At 41.6% G+C, this 22,555-nt stretch overlaps 3 protein-coding genes across 4 annotated transcripts; 1 reads left to right on the top strand and 2 right to left on the bottom strand.

Moving 5' to 3' along the window:
- The first annotated feature begins 786 nt into the window (after window positions 1–786).
- On the top strand, window positions 787–3,568 carry LOC137787832 (akirin-2-like). The gene is made up of 6 exons (XM_068580571.1): window positions 787–930; window positions 1,247–1,426; window positions 1,557–1,700; window positions 1,821–1,970; window positions 2,438–2,509; window positions 2,655–3,568. The coding sequence occupies exons 2-6, from the start codon at window positions 1,249–1,251 to the stop codon at window positions 2,663–2,665; spliced, it is 555 nt and encodes a 184-aa protein (XP_068436672.1). The 5' UTR covers window positions 787–930; window positions 1,247–1,248; the 3' UTR covers window positions 2,666–3,568.
- Window positions 3,559–9,485, bottom strand: orc3 (origin recognition complex, subunit 3). 2 transcript variants are annotated; one of them, XM_068580569.1, is made up of 20 exons: window positions 9,379–9,485; window positions 9,156–9,213; window positions 8,969–9,066; window positions 8,206–8,344; window positions 7,952–8,056; window positions 7,655–7,818; window positions 7,432–7,565; window positions 6,972–7,131; window positions 6,573–6,686; window positions 6,298–6,431; window positions 6,027–6,090; window positions 5,804–5,920; window positions 5,647–5,726; window positions 5,096–5,229; window positions 4,831–4,925; window positions 4,617–4,714; window positions 4,382–4,523; window positions 4,184–4,300; window positions 3,872–3,951; window positions 3,559–3,745 (listed from the first exon to the last, which is right to left on the bottom strand). In XM_068580569.1, exons 1-20 carry the CDS (start codon window positions 9,400–9,402, stop codon window positions 3,640–3,642), a joined length of 2,163 nt encoding a protein of 720 aa, XP_068436670.1. In that variant the 5' UTR covers window positions 9,403–9,485; the 3' UTR covers window positions 3,559–3,639. The 2 variants fall into 2 exon arrangements, with proteins under 2 accessions (XP_068436670.1, XP_068436671.1); XM_068580570.1 differs by having other exon boundaries at window positions 4,831–4,919.
- A 760-nt stretch (window positions 9,486–10,245) lies between these two features.
- znf292a (zinc finger protein 292a) lies at window positions 10,246–22,208 on the bottom strand. The gene is made up of 8 exons (XM_068580403.1): window positions 22,026–22,208; window positions 19,655–19,809; window positions 18,669–18,747; window positions 18,219–18,354; window positions 17,871–18,073; window positions 17,647–17,783; window positions 17,127–17,268; window positions 10,246–17,000 (listed from the first exon to the last, which is right to left on the bottom strand). The coding sequence occupies exons 1-8, from the start codon at window positions 22,173–22,175 to the stop codon at window positions 10,887–10,889; spliced, it is 7,116 nt and encodes a 2,371-aa protein (XP_068436504.1). The 5' UTR covers window positions 22,176–22,208; the 3' UTR covers window positions 10,246–10,886.
- Between the last annotated feature and the right edge of the window lie 347 nt (window positions 22,209–22,555).

Genomic DNA, 22,555 nt, shown 5'->3' with positions numbered 1-22,555 from the left:
ATCAACATATCAGGTGCCTCTTTTCAATAAAACAATAAATTATCAGCAAAATCGTCACATCCTCACCTGCAGCTAATATTATGAGGATATGTGTTCATAGTTGTAGGCCAAATCTTTTCGGCTAGATTGATTTGGTTTGATTCAATTAGATTAAATTTTATTGATTAAATTAGCGTACAAGTAGACAGCGATATGTGGTTTAGCATCAACCAGAAGTGCAATAAGCGGTAAAGTGCAGAGAGTAATGTACACATCTATAGTGGTAATATATCAAATATTCAGCAGGCTAAGGGCTAGATATGAACACACTAAGATATATACAGTATGAACATGGGCACCAGTTACAGTAGGACAAATATAAAGTGCAGGAATAAGTACAGGTGCGGCCAATCACTATTGATTCACGAAGCATTGACTATCGTTTTTTTCTTCTCACAGGCCATGGTCATAATGTGGAAAGAATTATATTTGTTTTATGTAACACTGCCCTCCTGTGGAGTAAAATGATACACATCCATCCATTGTTTGTATTATTTCCCATGTACTGATCATACGGATGAATGGGGTTTCAGCATAACAAAGCTAAAATATAACGAAATGAAACCAAACACGTGTATTTTGCATGATGTATGGAGACTGCGTCAAGTGGGCTGTAATGAGGACGACGTTCACCTTTCATTTCATGTTAATAAGTGACACTACATTACCCAGAATGCATTGTGACGCATTTCGCACGTGACGCTACGAGCGAGAGAAGCCGACAGCTCCATATCAAAAACAAGCAGCTAAGTTGCGTCGGCTAGCTCCCCCGTGTAACAGCAGACAGTTGGCCCGCAGCCGGCGGATCGTCACCTCAACTTTTGGGAAGCAACTTTTAGAACAACACGAGTTGTTGACTGCAGTTTTGACGGACTACCTTCCACATTAAAGGTAATAAACGGTTTTATTAAAAAAACACCGGGGCGCTCTGCTCCACCAGCGGCGGCCAAAGCTAACGTTAGCTTTGTTTTCTTTTTGATTATTTGCTAGCAAGCGCAGCTAGCTTTAGCTTGCTAGCAAATATTTAAAAAGCCCCAGTGTGGTTAGCGTGTACTGCTCGGAGAAGGAATCTGGTGTTAGCAGAACAAGTCGCACTGTAACGAGAATAGGTATGGTGAACAGTTATCTGAACTAACAGATGTGATCGCTTCATTAATGTTCTGTTTCGTTGTTTTGCACCCACATCTCCCCTTTTAAAACTCTGAAGTCATGGCGTGTGGAGCCACTCTCAAGAGGAGCATGGATTTCGATCCTCTGATGAGTCCTACGTCCCCTAAAAGACGAAGATGTATCCCGGTGGCCCAGTCGTCCTCGTCCTCATCCCCTAGGAAGTATCTTAGCATGGAGCCCTCGCCATTTGGGGAGTCGTCGTCGAGGCTTAGTGCAGGTAATGTTGGCCTGCTTGTTGACCAGCCAGGACAGATAAGCTTACTAAAGTTTAGTTGTCGTATCCTAACATGTCAGCGGTTTTTATCCTCACTGATCTCTGTCTTTTGTACTTTCTTTTGTCCCACTAGAACAAATCCTCAACAGCATCAAGCAGGAGTACAAACGCATTCAGAAGAGGAAGCATCTAGATGCCGGCTACCAACAGTCAGAGTGCTGCTATTCTCCAGGGTCCCCATCCCAGTCGTCTACTATGAATGTGTCCAGCATGCCAGGTTAGTTGAGTAACGCACTGCCTACACAGAAGGCTGCTCCAGAGTCACTGTGACATGTACTTGGGCAAATTGAAATACAATACATGCCATGATTCTTACGTTTTTGTTTTATTTGTACAGGGACATCCACTGGAGGCGTTTCTCCTACTAGAAAAGAACAGCCATTATTCACCCTCAGACAAGTTGGAATGATCTGTGAACGCCTGCTGAAAGAAAAGGAAGAGAAGGTGCGGGAGGAGTACGAGGAGACCATGACTTCAAAACTGGCAGGTTGGTGCACATTGAGCAAGCTGTTGTGACTCAGAACGACAATCAGTGTAAGACTGAAACATTTCACATTTTCACACTCAAAGCCGGAACGAGCAAATGTTTGCCGTTGCTGGGAGTAGTTGGCAAGCAAAATTGCTGGTCCATTTCATTTTCATCGGTCATACACTTATTAAGAATCAGGGTATTTAACTAAATTTAAACTAAAATTGTAATTGCCGATGGTACTTTACTGACCAGCTGTTTAAAACAAACTAAAGTTGTGACATTACCTTATGAAGTAAACAAATCCTCAAAATTGTGACATAACATGCAAGTGTGTTTTTGTTTTCCCAAAGCGAGAATTGAATTGATTCCCGACCAGTCAATGTTTAACCCCCAATACGGAAATTATGACTAATTCCAATAATGTACGCACGTTTTCATGCATCGCTGCATAATAGTAATTATCATTTTCATATACATTTCAGAACAATATGACACTTTTGTGAAGTTCACACATGATCAGTTGATGCGACGGTTCGGGGAGCAACCTGCAAGTTGTGAGTTATTTAATTTCATCATTTCCACATTCCCGTCTCTAGCAATACTTTCAGATAGTCTTTGATCTTGATTTGAGCTCTGCCTTTTGTAGTTTAAAGTAACACGTCTGGTTTTTGGATTTTGTTTCATCTCCCTCCTCAACAGATGTTTCCTGAGTGTGGCCCAGAAATCTTTTGCAAGACGTCCTTCTCTTGCTGCAAGCTATCATGTGAGATCTCAAGAAAGAAGAAAAAAAAGCTCATCATTGTAAGAGATTCAGTTTAGCTAGTTTAAATGAAACTTTTCTTACTGTGCCATATTTCTGTCTTTGGGCAAAGGTTTATATGAAGCTGTTGTCAGTTGTTACCACTCTGTTGTTAGCAACTAGGTGCTTCCTTATGTAAATTAATGGACCCTATCTCTACCAGTGGCCTATGTTCCTCCTGCTGTACGTGTATCTACAGTTATCTCACTTTTGTAATGATTCCCAGCATTCCAGGCTTTGTCACTTGTTTTCTGTTTGTTACATGTAAATATGATAAAGCAGTGCAAGAGTTTTACTTAAGGTTTGCTGGTCAATCTGAGAGGAAGGGGAGGAAACAGCAGAACAGAGCGAATGTGTTTGCAGGTTGTCCTCTGTTCATTGCTTTTTAAATTGAGCATAAAGTGATTTTTTTTTGTTCTCCCTACCAGTGTTTTATTTATTTTGACTTGTTTTGCTGGTATCACTTTGAAACCAATGTACTTATTGGAAAAAATAAAAATAAATCTTAAGAGTTGAATTGTTTTGATGCATGTTAAGACATTATGGTACTGCTGTTTTGGTTAACTGATCTTGTCTTTTTTGTAAGAATATTAGTTCAATTTCACCAACAATTTGTCAAGTAACTTATACTATGCATCTGTATTTGAGCTGTGCCTTCAGTATAGGAAAGTTTGCTCAGCCTTTTCAAGACTCACTGCTGGTACTACTATAAACATCTTGTGGAAACTGAAATGATCTCTGTACTATATCATAGATGTTTTGCTTAATACACAGCTATGAGTAAAAATAAACATGGCACCATGATTATCAGTCACTACTCTCATATTTTTATTAAGGGATACATCCATGTTCAAAAGCTTAAATGAAAGGAGTCTGATCTCTTGGTCAGCAACCTCCCCATGTGAGTCGAGCCACGTGGTCAGTCTTCTGTTTTGTGGACTTAATGAAGCCCAGAAATTCGAGCTCAGACACAGCTCTGATGAAACGGGCGCTGGAGAACATGCTAAGGAACAAGTGCTCAGTTCTCATTGTGTAATATCCCTAGCGCAAACAATTACAATGTTTTGTCAAATTCTACACAACAATAAGTAATAACGTGTTTGTAGATGAAGGATACTGTTTGACGTCATCCACTTTTCCAAAGTTGGCAGAACCCGGCTCATTACCCTCGGCAGCAGAAACCACAGTGGAATAGGCCTGAAAACAAAGAAACAGGTTTCTTTCATGTCAGTGTCTGGTCATTCTGGGCCAATACTTTTGAGATCAATAATGTGAAACATTGAACCTTGAGATCTATACACCTCATGAGAATGAAAACCAAACTTTCAACCATCAAAGTTTGTTCATCTCTTGATGTCATTAAAGATGTTGGTTGGTGTATTTTAAATCACCCTATTAGACAAAAATTATATTCTGTACACAAACTAACCTCCAGCCAGTCAAAGAGGTTTATCAGCCTGCCGCACTCCAGATGGAGTTTGAACACGATGCAGATATCAGGAGCAGCATTAGAGACAATCCCATCCTCGGTCTTTAGGCGATCATTCTGGAAGAGGCTCCGATGAGTACTTCTATTTGCTCGTGTTAAGATAGCCACACACTTGATAAGATGAAGAGGCACGGGTACCTGAAGATAATAGTAGGGACTGTTGAGTGCAGCCTGGATGGAGGTGCGAGGTGTTGCATTAAGGTGGCGTCTCACAGTGGCAGAGGAAGAGTAGTAGTAAACTTCATTCAGCGTCTGAGACTCTGGCGGAGACAGGTGACTCCTGGGTGGGAGGAAGCGATGATGAATTACTATCACAGTTATGTAATTAATGATTGTTACACTTTCAGCAGAGAAATAAGGTAATATGTCTCACTTCACTAAGCTGTCGATAAACTCAAGCGCTTCATTTCGCAGAGCCTCAAACGGACTCAGTTTCTTGGATCTACGAGACTCGTTCATCTCCAGCAACGTCTAGAATACATGAGAATTACTAGTCAGTCAATTTATGAATCAAAAACAATAACAAGGTGGAAAATCTGTTCACAGAAAAGTCGTGAAGAAAATATTCCTTATAAAACCAAACAAACCTTCTGCAGCTGGAACAGATCTGTTTTCTTTTGCAGATTTTTCACCGGAAAAGTGATGCAGTCTTCCACAATGGGGGGAGGTTCAGCAGCTACTGCTATTAGGAACACGGGAAAATAATTTAATGGCGTGTTGCTAATTCATTCACCAAAGTAATAATTATTTGAGAACAGAAATTGTCCCAGGGTGAATGCAAAATGAAGGAGTGGAGGAATCTCTGAACAGAACAGCGGCATGTGGGTGCCCCGCTTAATATTTACAACTTACTGTCCAACTGCTTAAATTTGGCGAGCATGTCTTCCAGCTGGACAAGAGCCAACTTTATCTTCTTTGACTTGGCAGCCTGCAGGATCTCCCCACACCTCAGTAGCAGAGCAATCAGCTGCTCTTTAGCCAGCATCCTGGAGGCAAAAGTACAGGAGGTTTACAAATGTGTGGCCTTGTGGCACCCCAAAGGGCCAACTTCGGACTGGGTTGTTTACGGACTAATGGCTGGTTTGTTCTCAATAAAAGCCAAAAAAAAAAAAAAGGTACAGTTCTGTAATACTATTTATTAATGGCCATTTGGCCATCAACAGGAGCAACACCTATCTAAATAGCCTTAACTACCTTATTATCTAGTAGTAAAATGTAAAATTAAGTTGGCTAAGTACAACTGTACATTACTCCAAATAAGTTGTGATTACAATAACACCTCACAACTGTAAGACTTTAGGAGTACTGAATCTCCAAACAGTGGGCACAGTTTAAAAAGGGCCTACAGCGAAGAATTATTATCTTCCATTTGTTAGTCCTACAGATTAAATATCCAGACTTACTTCAGAAGCTTCATGGCAGACTGGTAGTCCTCATTCTCCCATATGTTCTTTTCCAGACAAATTAAATGAAGCTCTCTGATCTGCAACACACAGATAGTCCTGTGATTATCTGTTTCAAACTTTTGTTCTGTACACTTACAAAGCAGTCATTTCTTGCCTGTTTTCCGAGAGGATATCGAGGTAGTGGCGAGGTCAGAGTATGGAGACATCTCAGGACCGGATAATAGTTCTTGTGATATTTGCGAAGGACCTTTATCAGCTTCTGACACACCTCCTTTAAAAAAGAAAAAAGAAAAACTTTAAGCATTAGATTCTGCTGAGGTATGTGCACTCATTAACGGCCAAATGTGTCAGGTGCAGCAATAAACCAAAGAATGTACCTTTAAATGAGCGCCATCCGTTAACAGATGGACTTGTTCCTGAGGTTCCTGCTTCTCTACATACCTGAGGAAACACAGGTTGGACTTGATTTAAAGGCTTAGTTTTACCTTTGAAAAGATAACCAAACAACAAGCTACCAACCCACAAGAAAAGCTTAGTTACATGTGCTTTCACTGCTTGCCTCCAAACTAAGTGGTATAATCACGAGTCCACTTGGAGTCAATGCACATGTGAAAACCAAAATTGCGACTGTTGTGCGTATGTGTGTACCTCTTGAACGATTGCAGCTGCCTGATCCTCTCCAAGTCTTGGTCACCAAGCTGCATCACATTCAGCAGAGCCGTTTTCTTTTTACAGCACAGGACACTGAGAGGCTGAGAGTGAAAGTGCTCCAGCAGGGCCAGCTGCACCACGACAGAGCAGAAAGTTTGTTTAGCACGTGCAGATCTGAATTACTTTTACAGACAGACAACCGGTGAAAACAGAGGATACAATGATAAGACGCATATTATATTGGAGGACGCGTTCAACAAGCTTCTCTGTACCTGAATGCCCTTGATGAAGTTTCTCACTGAGAAATCGTGGTAGAGGAAGATGCTGATCAGCACCTGCATCACTTTACCGTTGAGCTTAAAAGGGAACTGAGGCGTGAGGATCAACTGGAAATATAGACAAGACCAAAATAAAATAAAATGAACTTCCGGGTATTTCATTGAAAAAGGAAACACGATGATGGAGTAAAGAAATAATGGGAAAAATCTTTTTTTGTGCAGTGGATCATAATAATATGCCGTATTTTACAATGCAGTTCCTGCATGATTACCTCAAATACGACAGATTTTAACACTATAATAGTACACAATTGGATGGAAGACATGATTTTACTTTACACCATGTTTACTGAATGTATTTATTCTATACCGTCTGTGAGAATGAAAAACTACCTTGTCTATGACTGTGGCCAGGTGCTGTGTACAGGAGAGAGACTGGAAGAGCTCTATACACAGCAGGGAGGACACGGAGTGGGGCAGCATGTGTTGGATGGTGCTGGGTGATGTGGCGATACCGAAGATGAACATCAGCGGAAGACGCTCAATGTACCGGCTGTGGAATGGAGAACATGTTTACGGAAATAATGTTTTTACATTTTAAGTTACAAAGTGGAATCAAACCTTGATCCATTAAAGACACAACGTTCTAAACAAGGTGAGGGATGAAAACTTCATCCCTCACCTTGTTTCACTTTAGTTCCAGTGTAGGTGAAGGTGGAAACTAATGTAGAGTCATTTCAAAGTTTGCTGAATATGTTGTTGAGATTCCGTAAAAATCAATTTAAAAAAAAAAAAGGGGGGAACAGAATTGCAACACAACAGTGAAGTTGATGAGCTCAAAGTTTCTAGTTACCTGCAGATCAGGATGAAGTCCTGAAGAACTCTTGGGTTGAAAGCCTCCAAATCTTTGAAAATAATCACAAGGGGCTGCGGATCATCTCCGACAGGAGAACTACGCTTTTTTCCAGGAGTTCCAGTGTTGGATTTCTGAAATAAAAATGTGAGGTCAGGTGATCAAACTCTTTTTGTGACCCCAGTTGCAAATTATGTACACTAGTTATGCTGCACTGCCACACCTTTGTTTTTGCATTGTACCAAGCACTGAGTGTACTGAGGGAGCAGTGCACACTTTTGTTGAGCTGAGCACTGGTCTGCTCAGCATCCTCCTCTTCCTCATCATCCACAGTCACAACAGTGTCCATTAACCTCTCCAGGACCCTCTTCATCAAGTGCTTCAATGCTGAAATGATAACGCAAACAACATAAACTGAAATGATTGTGCATGACAAAAATAAATATTAAGCTGCTACCATCACTATTTATGGATACATTTCTTCAAAATGGAAGACCTAGTGATCTTTTGGGTCCTTTACCTCCGCACTCTTTGGCCTGTACAGAGGCCACATAGGGAGTGACAGACTGCTGGAGCAGGTCAGACAGACTCTGGAAAGTCATGTCATGGTCCGGGACATTCACACCTACAGACGATATCAAAAAGAAGATGGCAGACAAAATGTATAATTCAATGTATGATTAGTATTAACCCCTCACAACATCGATGTTTTTATTAAATTGGTTGTCTGGATAGTCAAACAAATATCACATGCAACTGCCTTTTAAAACATACCGAGCACAAGAGCCGCTGTGGGAATCTCACTGGCCCTCATCTGTGAAGCCCAGTCACTGTGTTGGCGAGTGGAAGAGCACTTCCTCGTGAAGTCCAGCAGGCTGTCCAAGATGTTCCTGTTGAGTTCATCCTGTAACGCCTTACATACAGCAGAAAATGTACATATGTATTTGTTGAAACTTTCAAATAAGACTTTCAACTTGAAAGTCTTATTTTCTCTACCGAATTCAAACTCCTAAATTGTTTAGGAGACTCAGACATTTTAAGGCTTTCCACACTCAAAATCACGTGGAAAGCCTTTAGATGGTTTTGTTCAAAAGAATATACTGTTGAGTTTTGTTCAGACATGTTTAATGTCATGTCATACATAGCAAGGTGAACACAGGTGCAACAGATCAAATTAATTATGCTCCTATTCTATCGAGTGTGTCATTTCAATGAGCCAGCATGCACAATACCAGGTCCCTGGCCCCCAAAATGCAACAGGGCCTTAATTAAAGTTAAGATATACACCTGTGTTTAACCTACAAATGACATGACAAACTGGCTGCAGTGAAAAGCGCCCGCTGGGGTTGTGTGTCTCACATCTGGTTGTTTTGGAGACACTCAGTGAGTGTCTCCAAAACAGTCAGTGTCATGCTCATAATGTATGTAAAAGTATATTTGAGAAAAGATATTTTCTGAATGAATCCACTTCTATTGTTACACTCATTAACATTTAATTGTACATTGAATGACCACAATGTTGAATACGTGTTCTTACCTCTGTGTCAGTTTTAATTTTGTCCCACAGATCATGACACAGTTTGAATCGTAGCTCCCTGTTCTCAGCACCTTCACAGCCCTGGATGAAGTGATCCTCTGTAGAGAAAAGTTCAAAACATACGTGAGTGTGACGTCATGACCTCTCAAGTCAGGATGCTTTCACTTGAAACATGAACACAACGCACCCAAACGGAGCGTGGTCGTCTTCTTCTTCTTCGCACTCGGCTTGAACACAAAGCAGCCCTGAAATATCGGCCGTAAGTTACAGAAAGAGACAGTTAGCCGTGAAATTAAACAGAGACACTAGACTGTGATATTGGCCATGTTGTGTCACGACTGCACAGAGAGTTTCCTGAGGTTTCTGAAGCTCCACGTTATCTGTAACAAGACGTCAGAATAGTACGTTACCTTCGACACAGATGAAGTAGACATCTGGATTTGTTGGACAGCGCTGCCGTCCGGATAGAAGAGAAATACGTGTAATGGAAATCTGCATGAGCTGCAAACAAACTCGCGACTACCTCCCGCCAATGTGACGTTTACGGAAAGCGTTGCGTTCAGCTCATACACGGTCACGTGCTTGTTTTCACGTGCTTGGTCAAGTTTTAAGTTATCCAGCATGATTAACGCTTTCATGAATACATTTAAATGACTAATGTCACTCTAAAGTTTTCTGCATCCTTTTGGTTTACTTATATTATTTCCACCTTAGTTTTAATCGCGGTGGGTTCTCGTTAAACAGTGCTGCTCTTGAACACCCCTGACCCTTTTAGCGAATCCCTGGTTTCCCTGTTGAGGCCTCTGCCTGCAAACGTGTCCTGTTGCAGTGTTTAATATTCATATTTAGAGATGACAAGCATGTAACAAGTATTCTCCTTTACACTACTAATAACGTAATTATATACACAATAGCCGTACTATAAGGAATAGTATTTCATTTGAAACATATCAGGATGCAGTTTATTTTGCATGGTTTTATTCATCTCATAAAAACAGGGACCTTGACAGGGCTTTATTTTGTCCTTACTAATATTAACTATCTTTAGTTAGCATCATGCATATTGTATACTGTTGGGTGTCCATCACTATATGCTTGTTTTTCTGTAAGAAATCATGTTTTTACTTTGATTTGTAGTGTTTTCAATAGTTCTGAATGCTCTAGTAAAATAATGTCATTTTATACATTTCTGGTGGTTCTATGCAAATGACAAAATAAAAAAAACGAAATGGTAGAAAAAAAAGGCATTTATTTGTATGCAAATTTAAGTCCAGTAAATGTGTAATTTGTGTTAGGAAACTCAGCAGACAAGAAGATTATTTTAAATGATCTTGCTCTAATGTTTTGTCTAAAATTCAACAATGATCAAGCTTATTATGACATGCTAGGCATTATTTTTCTATTTTCCATATACAAAAAACTGTGCATTAAACCCAGGAAATTTGTATATATATATAAACTGCAACACAAAAAAGGTCTGCAGGCAATATTTTACAAAAAGAAACAGTAACATTTTATTAAACACTTTGTGGAAGACATGTAAATATTACAGATAGGTCTACTAGTGTTGAAAAAGGATGAAATAAATACAAACATAACTTGAAATCCCATAGGGATATATAAAAACATAGTTTTTCTTTAAAAGTCTCCATTTAGCAAAAGAAAAAAAAAACATCTTCAGTACTAAGCATAAATACAAACATGTTTCTAAAATCTATGCCCTATAGATTACCTGGTTATTATAACTAACATACATACTTAAAATCATCCAAGACATGTTTTCATTAAGTACAAAATAGGCCATTTAATCTTTAACTGCGACCATTACTGTTAACCAGTTGGAAATCTGCTTTAACAAACCATTCTGCAGCATAACTTCTCAAATCCTGAGTGAGATCGAGTTGAAAACAAAACATCGCTATGATCCGCTGTAAAGCCACTTTTTTATTATGACTATGGGCTTCATATCTTGAAGCTGTTTTAGCAAAAGATCAGCACCTTCTGAAAATGTTTTATCGACAACAATCTTGACATTGCTCACTGATTTGAGATTAAGTGGATTTCTGAAGTCTACTAGATTTTCACAGCCTGTTATTTTACTTTTCATTGCAGATTTCTGTTTGTGAGTTTGTTGTCTTTTGGACGGCAGTTCAGCACTAGATTTGTCATTTAATTTGCGTTTGGAAGAGTGGGTTGACTCTGAGGTCTCCAAGAACTTAAGGAAAGAGTCCTCAAGTCCCAAAGGCTTGAAAGACCCTGGCAAAACCCCGTCGTCACGTTGTTCTTGGGCTGTAGGGGTACCAGGATTTGAGTTCTCTCTTGAACTGTTAACAGTCGAACGAGTCCTAAGGGTCTGCATCCTCTCCGGACAAGCAGGTGTAGGATGAGCAGGCTTTTTGGGACGGCCTCTTTTGGTTCCTCCTTCTGTCCCAGTGGAAGCATGCGATTCTGCACTGTCATCGTTGGACAGCTTGCTGTCATCTTGGCCTATTCGATCCTCGAGCTCATCTGATTTCTGCTCACCGGCCTTTTCGGCGTCATCGGGCTCCGTCTCTTCAGAAGATGAGCTAGATGCGCCCTCAGATTTGCTTGAATCTTTGAATCTGGAGCGTGAGTACTTTTTGCAGAAAATGAACTGGCTCCTGTGGTCTTCAATGTATCTCTCTGTGAGACCATGGGTTGTGTAATGTTTAAAAATACTTCTTTCAGCCCGCTCCACTGTATCGCAGCCTATTATCATGCATGGGTACTGCAGTGCAGACTTCTTGGTGCACATGGCTGATGCCTCATCATGTGATTTTAACGTAGGCTTTCCAAAACTAGTCCAGTGTTCAATGGACTTCCCATCCTTCTTTTTAGTGTTTTTCTTCTTCATTTTGAATTTGTTTTCAACATTCTCTTTCCCATTACCCCCCAGGAAGAGCCCCATTGATTTAGTCCTTCTTCCATCACTTGTTTTGGGATCATAAACATATTCATGCTTTTTTATTAGGTGACGTAAGAGGTTTGATTTTGTAGTGTAAACCCGGTCGCATGTCTCAAACTCACACTTGAAAGTTTGATCAACTGAGCCGCTCTCAGAGATAGCGATTTCCTTGTGGTAATTCTTAATGTGCTCAATGTACTTTTCCACAGAGTTGAAGGGGAGAGCGCACTCTGGCCGGTCACAGTTGAATATCCCGATGGTCATGCTGGCCATCATGGCGGTAGCTTTGTCACGACTGAACTTGTGGAGTAAGAGGTAGTGCTGCACTAACCTTGTGATTCCCATGAACACCCTCGAGCAGTTTTTTACCTGACACCTGACTTCATCTTCGTTGTCTATGCTCTGATGGCTCTCCCCTCCATTCTCAACACTTGTCATCTCAGTGTCGGGTTCAGCTTTGCTCGTGGGCAGCGATGCCTGATGCATAGCCCTGTAATGTAGAATCAAATTTTGCTGGATGGTGAATGCAGCAGTGCATCCTTCATGAACACAGCGATATGGTCTATATGGACTGTAAGCGTCTGTTTCACACATTTTGAGGCTCAACCTTTTCAGAGCTTTCTCTTTCCTCTGGGCTTCATCCTTCGTCGGTGTGTTTTTGGAGCTGCTGGCTTTCTCTGGGGAGGATGAAGCAGATGCAGTGGAAGGGCTGGACATTGTCTCCACTTTGCTAAAGGATGCATCTGATCGTCCGTGCTGCTTCTTTGTTTTGCCGAGCGGACTGAGTTTCTCTTGTCCACAGGATTTCTGCTTCACATCCGGACTCTTGTCTACAACAGCCACTTTAGGTTGCTCTGGGGCTCTTTCGTGACCTGATGGTTCTACTTCACAAAACGACCTCTCAGTCATATAGTTTTGAGGTGGTGGTAGTTGTGCAACAGTTGATACTTCAGGCATGAAGCCCTCTTTAACGGCATCTCCAGGTGAAGTCATGTGAGGAGCTTGTGGATTGTTCTCATTGTCTGTTTGAGGTGCAATTGCAAAGTCAAGTGGTTCTTGTTTGATGACGGGTAATACAACTGAAGACTGTGTTGTGTGACCGGAATTAGCATCAGTGGTCACACGGCTAATAAACACGTCATCTTTGTTCAGTCTAAATGCACGCCTGTTTCGAGCACTGATCTTTAGCTTCTGTATGTCTGCCTTTGATAATCGGTGGACTTTTTCATAGTGAATCCTCAAACCTGTCGTTCTCGTGAAGGTTTTGGGACAAATCTGGCAAGGATATGGAGAGAGTTTGGATGGGGTTTTTTTCAGATCTTCTATCATTTCATGAGTGTAATCGTGCATTTTAGTTAAGTGTTTGAATAACGCCTCCTTTGTCATGAATGAGTACTCACACTCATCCTGGTCACATTTAAAAGGTTTGGGGATCTTTTCATGGAGCTTGTCGTCACTTTTACTTGGTATCTTACTTTTTTCAATGACACGGGCTGTATCACAATGACTGACATTTTGCTCCAACAACAGAGCACTACGCATCTTCACTTGTGCAGCCTCAATCAAATCCAGCCTTTGAAAGGCATGTGAAATTTCCATCAAGTGATCCTCTTGATGATGCACAGGAAGGGCCGGATTAGCCAACTCTCCGGCTTTCTGTTGCTGGTTTTCAGGGGAAACGCATACGGAGTTTGAACAGTCCATTATATTTGTACTTTGGGGCTCCTGTTTCAACACCATGGGTGAAGTCAAAGTGGTCAGGCTACAAGATTCCTGTGAGAAATCCCCATTTGGCATGTTGAATATTGCTCCGTTATCAGGGACAGCGGGGTCATTGAGAAAATCAAGGAAAGATGATGGCAGATCAGCGGTTAGGTCAATTTCCTCTACAGGTCTGCACTGGGATCGTTTAGACAAGTGACCCCCGAGAGACTTGGTGCTTGTGAACTCTCTGAAGCATCTTCTGCAGATGACTTTGCCGTCCTTAATGATGGCTGGCCATTTGGTTCTCTTGCTCAACCTGCCGCGTTTTCCTTTCTGAATGTCAGAATCGCAGACCTTCTCATCTGCGGTGGTAGCCTCACAGTCAGCACTGGGGCAGTCCTCATCGTAAGGGAAATCTGTGTGAATGACACTGTTTGGACTGAGCATGCCATCCACAGAGTTGTCCATCTGTTCATAACATGGAGTGGCCACATTCTCTGTTTTGATGATGTCATGTGTAGCTTTTAATGCTACTTGGGCCTCTGGGCTCAAACATTTCATGGGAATATCAACTGACGAGTCTTGAGTGAGACAAGAGTTTTCACTCTGGGCATATGGAGTCTGGTAACTTCCTTCAGGGAGGCTATCAAATGTTGAGATACTGTTTCCATTATCCAACTGGCTCGTCATACTTGCACTGCTTCTCCCCACATCCTCGCTGTCTCCACTGCCCTCTGGATGCATTAATCCATACTGATTCCCTCCGTTATGAATTTGCGCTCCATTGTCAAGCATCAGAGAACTGGACACATACTGAGACATCAAACTTGAAACGGAAGGAGCTTGTGACACAGAAGGCCCATGTATAGCTGCCATTGAATGATCTCTATCAGACGGGAGTGATGCTGTGGTTTGACAAGAGTCTGCCTGCCATTGAGGATAGCTCCGAGGGGGGTACTCGTTCATGTTGAAGGCATCTGGATAGCAGTTATTCATTTGAGGTGAAGACCATGACTGTGACGTGTCTGACTGCATCATTTCGGAGGAATTATTTGGGTTTCCCCATGATGGGTACAGTGTGGGGTTCACCATTGGCGTGATAGGCACAGGCTCCATTGAACCAGGATAACAGTGGGCAGGTGAGGTTGAAGATCCCATTGAGTAATCCATTTGCTGCATCCCAGGTTTGTTGCATAGTATTCCTGGCTGAGTTGACGGCCTGTTACCCTGGTTCTGAGACTGAATAGGGGAAGTGGGCCCACATGGTGCTTTTTTTGCTGTAATTTTGGCTACTTTGTTATATTTCTTTGCCAATTTCCAATCTTCAAATATTTCAGGGTGTTGCTTCTTCACGTGCCTGGACAGACTTTTGTTTGTACTGTATGCCCTTGTACAGTCGTTGTATGGGCAGCAATGCAGGTTCTCGTCATTGCCAGCAGCTACAGCAGGCAAGCTGGAAGGATATCCTTGCAGTGAAGAAGGAATTTCTGTCTTGATTTGACTTGGAGAAATTATTTGTGGAATTGCTTTTGTGTGTTCATTGCCTTGTACATTATCAAGCCCCTCTCCATGTTGACTTGCCACAGGGTTTGTTGCACTTTGTACAGGATTTACTAGAGGGGACTCACCATGCTCAGCCACATGTGCACAAGGAGCCTCCGGTGTGGGTTTCACATCAGAAGGTGCTGGAGTGGAGTTGGTTAACGGAGTGTAGCATTTCTCTGGCTCTGTCATTTCAGCGTTTGCCACAGAATTCAGCATGCTTTCAATCGAGTGTTTAACTCTCACAGGAATAGGTTCTTTAGCAGGATCAGGTAATCTGCCTGGTGAGGAGTTTGAACTTGATGCCTCCACCATGTATTCGCTTGTATTCATCCTTTCGATGTAGACAACTGCAGAGCAGCTGTTTTCATTGCCCTGGGTGCCCTCGGGTGGTGGTTCTACTTTTGCAGTATCAGGAGTGTTTTGATTTGGGCTGGGAAAACTGTTGACTGCATTGTTTGTACTGTGAATCTCTTGGTGAGACAGGAATTGAGACTGTGAGTAGAATATTTTGCCACAGTTTTCTGTTTGGCAGGTGTATGTAAGGTAATGCTGAGCCTCGTGATCATACAACAGGTATGCCTCGCTGAAAACTTGGCCGCAGTTAGGGAACATGCACTGTGCCTTAAATTCAGGATGTGTTTTTCTATGCATTAGAAGCTCAGAATTGGAGTTAAAGTTGGCCTTACAATCCAACTGAATGCAGATGTATGGTTTGCTGCCACAGTGCATCTGCAAATGATCATTAAGATGTCTGACATTTACAAATTGCCGTCTGCAATACTGGCACACCACTTTCTGTTTTTGTATCTCTAAAAACCTCATGGCCTCTTCGTCGTCCTTGTGAGATCTGACGTGAGCCATGAGGTTGCGGAAAAACTTGAAAGCCTTAGAACAGTTTTTGACGGGACAGAAACAGTCTTGACTTATATGTGTGTCAGATGTAGTTTGTTCAATCTTAACAGGAGACACCAATTGGTCACCAATATGAGATTCAATTTTAACAGGAGCAACTTTTGACATGTTTGATGGACTTTTAGGGGACTGGGGTGGCTTGCTTACCTTCCGAGCAGCTTTCATTGCAGCTAGTCTCTCTTTGCAAGATTGCTTTACATGTGATGCTACATGTGGCTCTAAAATCTCCCTAGTTTCAAAACTGTCAGCACAAATGGGACAAAGATACACTCCGTCTTTGAAGTGCTTCTGCGCATGGCGAACAATTCTGTGACCTAAGAACTCCTTGTCACACAAAACACAATACTGCATGTAGGCTCGCCAATTTCTGAACCGGGCAGACACAAAACCCTGCTCCCGAAGTTTTTTAGCTTCTCTGTTTTTTTCTCTTTCATCCGTGATTTCATTGAGTTCGTTTGTAGTGGTTAGCAGAAAATCCTCCAAGTCTCTGTATTCGGGGAGTTTGCCAAGGGCACTTTCCACCTCCTGGTCATCTGTGTCATTGAGTGTGTCAATAGATGACACAATAGCTGCCTCCTCTCCCATCAGTGCCAAGCAGTTGCGTTTCAGTGTTTTCCAGTCCCAGAACTCTGGATCAAAAGGCCACTGTGTCTTGAAGGCCAGCAATAACTCGCAACGTAATGAATTGGGCACGGGTAGACTCTCGTCCTCCTCAGGCTTTTGGTCGGGTTCGTTGTACAGTGACTCCACAGCATAATACGAGTCAACGGTAGGCTGGAGGAGGAACTCTGTCAACTGGCATGCACGCTTAACCTCGAGATCAGTTGGCAAGAGGCAGGAAATAGTCTTGCACATGGTGGACTTGCTATCTTTATGGTCGCTGGATGTCATTTTCAGAGCTTGGATGCACATTTCTACGCACACCGGAAGCCCCACCTCTCCGACCTACGGAATTAAAAAGAAACATAAATGCAAAGGGTTTTATTTTTCAGGCCCTTTAACAGAACTTGCCGTGAAAGATTAAGTCTGATGGTTCCTATCAGCTACAAATGTGTAGACTATTTCTCTTACCTCGTTTTGGATTACTTTGATTAGGAACAGAATATGACAGACGCTTCTACAGAGAAGAGCCATCGCTTTGCCGTGTCCAAGAAACGCATCAGATGACGACTCTAAACGCATAAGTAGCTTACTCCAGAACAGTGTGAGCTCCCTGCAAAACATCACAAACACAACTGTTATAAACAACTAACGAGGGTTTTCATTACTGATACATCTTTCAATTATTTGTCTGATTACTCTATTTAAAATGAAAAAACAACAACATAGATTTACCACAATTCTAAAAGTGTACTGCATAATTTACTTTCAACTGTTGCTGTATTAAAGAGATTAAAGAGTGTGAGTCATTCATTCACAGTTGGCCTATCTTTCCTCAAGTATTAAGCGATTAAGAGACATGAACCAAATTCTGTCTCAGCAACATGCTCAACAGTGAGGGTATCTTTGTGCATATGGTTGTGAGATATTGCTTTAGGTTGGATCAGTAAGTGATCCAAGACTACTACTTTGAAAAAACAGGAACACTCACCAGGCACAATAAACATCCCCTTGAAGTAGCTGTCGCTTGAGAAAGGCAGAACATAAGCAAAGAGCTCCTTTCTCCTCGCCCTCCGACTCCAAGTTGCAGATCATTTCAAGAGCATCTTTACAGTCTATTGATGCAATCTGTTCAGAATAAAGAGAAAAAAATAAGATGTGAAGGTAATGACTTTGTGTGTACAAGTAACTGTGTCACACTGTGTCGTTTCTTGCCTCTTCCATCAGCTGCTCCTGACTTTTTGTCATGCAGATGCAAAGCAAGTAGGTTTGCTTGAAGTTTCCTTTTCCTTCATATCCCGGATACTCTGAGCACATCTTTGCGAGCACAGCAGCTTTATCAACACTCTCCATTTTGATTAGATGCTTTATCCTCATGTTCAGAAGCGTGGCACCTTCCAACTCAAGATACTCATGAACTATGAAACAAAAAGTTTAAAAAGACAGAGACAAAAAGTAAGAAACCGCTTACAAGTACAATACACACATTTAACAATTATAATTTCATGTAACGACAGCGGTGCAAGTCAGCGCGGAGCATCCTCAAATGCAATAAGAACTGACCTTGCTCAGTTTGAGGGATTTGATTGGACAGGATGCTGCTTAGTGTGTTGTTAGACCAGACGCCATCCTGTTGCGCCATAACTGAGAGCACGCAAAGCTGCGTGCTCCCACTTTCTTGTAAGAGGCCGTGTGCCAACTGCAACAGAAGATAAATAAAGATGTTGTGACTAAATTACTAACGCTTCAGTGAATCATAATGACGTTAGACATGTTACTGTGGTGAATGTGTCACAATTCAACAGTTTACATTTCTTGAAAAGCAGCAGCGAACAGAGCATTCCATGAAATGTCGTTTGTGTAAAGAGATTCTCACAGATCCACACATTGCGATCACATGTGTTTACTACTTTTCAATGATGAGCTAAACCAAATGCATTATAATAACTAAACAACTTTCATTGCTTATCACTGCAAAGATAAGCCTCAGAAAAAGTCCCTGGAAATACTGACCTTCATGGAGGACTGAAACTCCTCCCATAAGGCACCAGGGATATGCTGGGGCATTAAGAGCAGCAGCTCCGCACAGCTCCTGTGAAGCCAACAGTCATTTGGTAAAGCCACATTTAGGTCAAGGCTGTGCACACACACACCCCACAAATTAAGGGGAGATGTACAAGAATCACTCGTGTTGGGCTGTGAAGTCAATTTGGCATTTTGGAAATATTATAAAGATGACAAACAGGTGTAAAACAACAGCAGTGAAACACTTTAGTTGCATGGATCAATATGGGTGTAGGTGTTATGAAATAGTCCCTGTGGTTTTTCATATGGCAGTAATGAAAAACAGCTCAGAGTGATCAGATCAGTAATTGTGATCAATAAATTACCAAAAAAAAAGTAACCTCGACATTATTAATTGTTGCCTTTATGTTTGAGTGTGCATCTCCATGTGCAAAGCGTCTTTTGCTCATCCAAAATATGTCAAAGCTTTCAAAGAGCTAGCCTACATTTCTATTTAAATTACAGCCTCAAGGACTTTGCTTTGAGAGAACATTGTGTGAAAATCGGTCTAGTTCTCGGATACTGTTTGAATAGAATTTCAAAACTTTTCATATATAAACTTACTTTGGCATTTGGGTGTGTTATATTTTATTGTAATTGTCAAATATTGTGCATCTTTTTGTGGAAGATCAGTGTCTTTCTAGTATTCACTATTGAGGAGCCAGCCAAAGACAAAACTACACCAGTGGAACAGCAGAGCAAATGTTAGGTGTAATGTCATGTGCACAACCAAAACCAGTAACGCATTCTTTGCCACATCAACTTTAAGATACTACAAGAAAGACTTAATGCAGATGATTTAAGATACATACAATTTGAGCATTATGTGTCAATAGCGTGTAACACATATCAAATTAATAAGGAAAATGGAAGCTAGGAAGCATAACATTATAATACGGGATCGTGGTGACGCCCATGTCAGAGTTCAGACTCACAGTGCTAACTTTTCAAGTAGGAGTGGCACGTTTTCACATTCGGAGGAGAGACAGGAAGCAGCCTTAGCAAAGCTGAGGATGGCCACAGTGTAGACCTCCAGTAAAGGCAGTGGATCCTCATCAGTTTTCCAACGGCCAGCATTTTCCACAAGGACCTGGAAAACGGAAAAATACTATAATTACAAAAAAGCCACCGACAGAGTGATTGCTTTTTATAAGGCATCCTAGTATATTATATCAGGGTAAAAACATATTTGGATAACAATGTGTATTTTATATCGCTAACATATTTTTTGACTGTTAAACAATTAGTCCTTCATCAAGCATTAGGCAAAACATGCAGAACACCCTCTGTGGCTACCTTTTTAAATGTGAGGATTGCTACTTTTATCTGTTTCATCAATTAATTTCAAATTATATTTGATTTTTTTTGGGCAACTGTTGGGAGGAAAAGAAATATTTAGATTACCTTGCACAAATAAAACAATTTAAAGAAACTATTTACTATTGTCTTACATTTAGTAAATAATAAATTATGCATTAAACAAATCAATAATGAAAATATTATTTGAAGATATTTGTATTGTCATATACACAGATAACAGAGTTACTCCGTACAATGAAAAACTTATTTTGCTCGGTCCGCCTGCCACACAGAATTACAATAAACTTAAGAATGCAAAAAAACATAGCTAGAAATGCTAATAGTATAAGAACATATACCAAATATGGCTTTCAAGCCTGTATTTCTTATATTCCCTTCCGTTTTTGTCCATGTTTATACTTTCTAACAGCAGTTGTGTAATTACATATAGAGAACTAATGCTTAGGTATACTCCTTCATCAATAAGAGACAAGACAACTTTGGCCTTGGTACTAAGGGCAAGATGTATGCTTCATAATTATGACAGTATAAAAATCAAACAGAAAAAAATATACTAATTCTTCTGTTCTGGGACTAAATACAAAGATGTGATTGCATGTTAGATTCAATGTAAAAAACACATTTTGAACTTCATGATTTTGCTTTAATTTCAAAAAGCCACAACTAACTTACAGACGAAGAGAAAAAAAAGTCATACCCTCACAAACTATCAAGGATGAAAAAATGCTGCTATTACATTCGGATTACATAATACAGCCAAGATGTAGACACCTAAGACAACAAAGCACCAAAGTCATGCGTGGCTTTGCAAACTTTTGTATCCTCCCCCTTTCTCCCTTATAACCCAGCTCAAGTAACGCCTCACCTTCATCAATGAAAACTCCCTCCATTTCTTCCACACACACATATTCACAGACGCCAATTAATGTCCCATCCTTCCTTCCTACAGTCAGACTCTTGCGAGATAAATCTCCATCATGGCTTGAACTCATCCAAACTACCACTTGCAGCCGGAGGCTCGTCCCCTTTTGCTCAAATACCGTTTAAGTTGAATGAATTCCTCACCGCCGGTTAAAGCGATATAGGAACCAAACCAATAAACCCAAACTAATTTGGTGCAATGAGAGCCATCCTCGCTGTATCAGTGGGATAGCAGCTAAATGGAGACCTCGCATGATATTTTCGTGGCCAGGGCAAATTAATGAGGAGGATGTGTAATGGAGTCAGTGACCACTGCCACACTTTCCCTTTTAAATCACTGTCTTAGTCAGCTGCAGGCGGATCGGCTGCTATAACATTGACATCAACCCCGCATCTTTCGCTGGAGCCGGCTATACGGCTGTAATAAACATCCCGCTGGTGTAGTTAGCTGGATTAATTAGTGCAAAAGGCCTGGGCTAGCACCTTGGAAAAAAAGCATTGATCTTTCCGTACAATAAAACAGCTTTCCCAAAGTAACCCCCTTTTTCACACCAAGCGGAAATCTAAACCAGCGAGGAGATGCAGCGTTATAAAGTTTGAATAATATTTTCAACGGGGAACACAGACGTATAATTCAGTGCATATCAATGCAATCGGTTCGGAAAATCTCGCTAACGTAGCAACCCATTTTTTTTTTTTTTGCACAGCATGACCACTGCACAGGACAGGGGGACCCTGCATACCAGCTAGCAACATTCATCTGCCATTAGCTATCTGGCCTGGAAAATACGAGTAATGCGTGCACGGCGCGAACACGTTGGTGTGACTCGGCGCCGCGTGGATAGTGAGACTTTGCAAATAAGTTCATGCCACCGACAAACATCCTGGAAATAATGGCGGAAAATCACGCAGGAGTTTTTTTCCCCCATCTCGAAATGCCAGGAAGCTAGCCAGGCAGCTAGCGCCTTAGCTACATTGTTGTAGCAAACGTAGACGCGCATCCTCGGCCAGGAAGCCAGAGGGGCTGCAGGCTGCCCGGGATGAGCAGCAGGAGAACGGGCTAACCTGGCAAAACTCCTGGCAGAAATGCAGAGAAGCTTCCAACGAAGACTGCGAGCTCTCTTTCAACGCTGTGGTCAGACCCTGGAACCGCTCTCGGAGCTCCTCGAGAGCTTTCCGTGTGTCATATTCCTTCTCTGTCTCCCCCTCCGCCATCTTCACAACAATCACGACCGCGTACGCACAGATGTTACGCTGCCAGACTCGCACACGCACGCGCACGCAGAGGGGGAAGGGAGAGCACACAGTGTGCTCCACATACACATACCCCTGATGTCAACAAAGCATCCATGGCCTTACAGTGATCACACTCTGCACACAGACTGGACGTGAAAGGTTTACTTAACAGCTCGTCTAAGAAAGATTGGACTGCTGGATTCCCCCGATTCCACGTTATTACCATCCATGCGAAGACACTGCAGGTCCGATATGACCTCCAGGCACAGCATCCTTCGACAAACAACCTCAAACATGAAGCAAGCGTCATTAATATTTTCACAAACGTTTAATTCAACCTTCAATATCGCCAAAAGGCA

This window comes from Clinocottus analis, unplaced genomic scaffold (genome assembly GCF_023055335.1).
Source record: "Clinocottus analis isolate CAN_PGR_092001 unplaced genomic scaffold, fCliAna1.0.p SCAF_17, whole genome shotgun sequence".
Taxonomy (NCBI): Eukaryota; Metazoa; Chordata; class Actinopteri; order Perciformes; family Cottidae; genus Clinocottus; species Clinocottus analis.
This window is presented reverse-complemented; position numbering and strand designations above follow the sequence as displayed.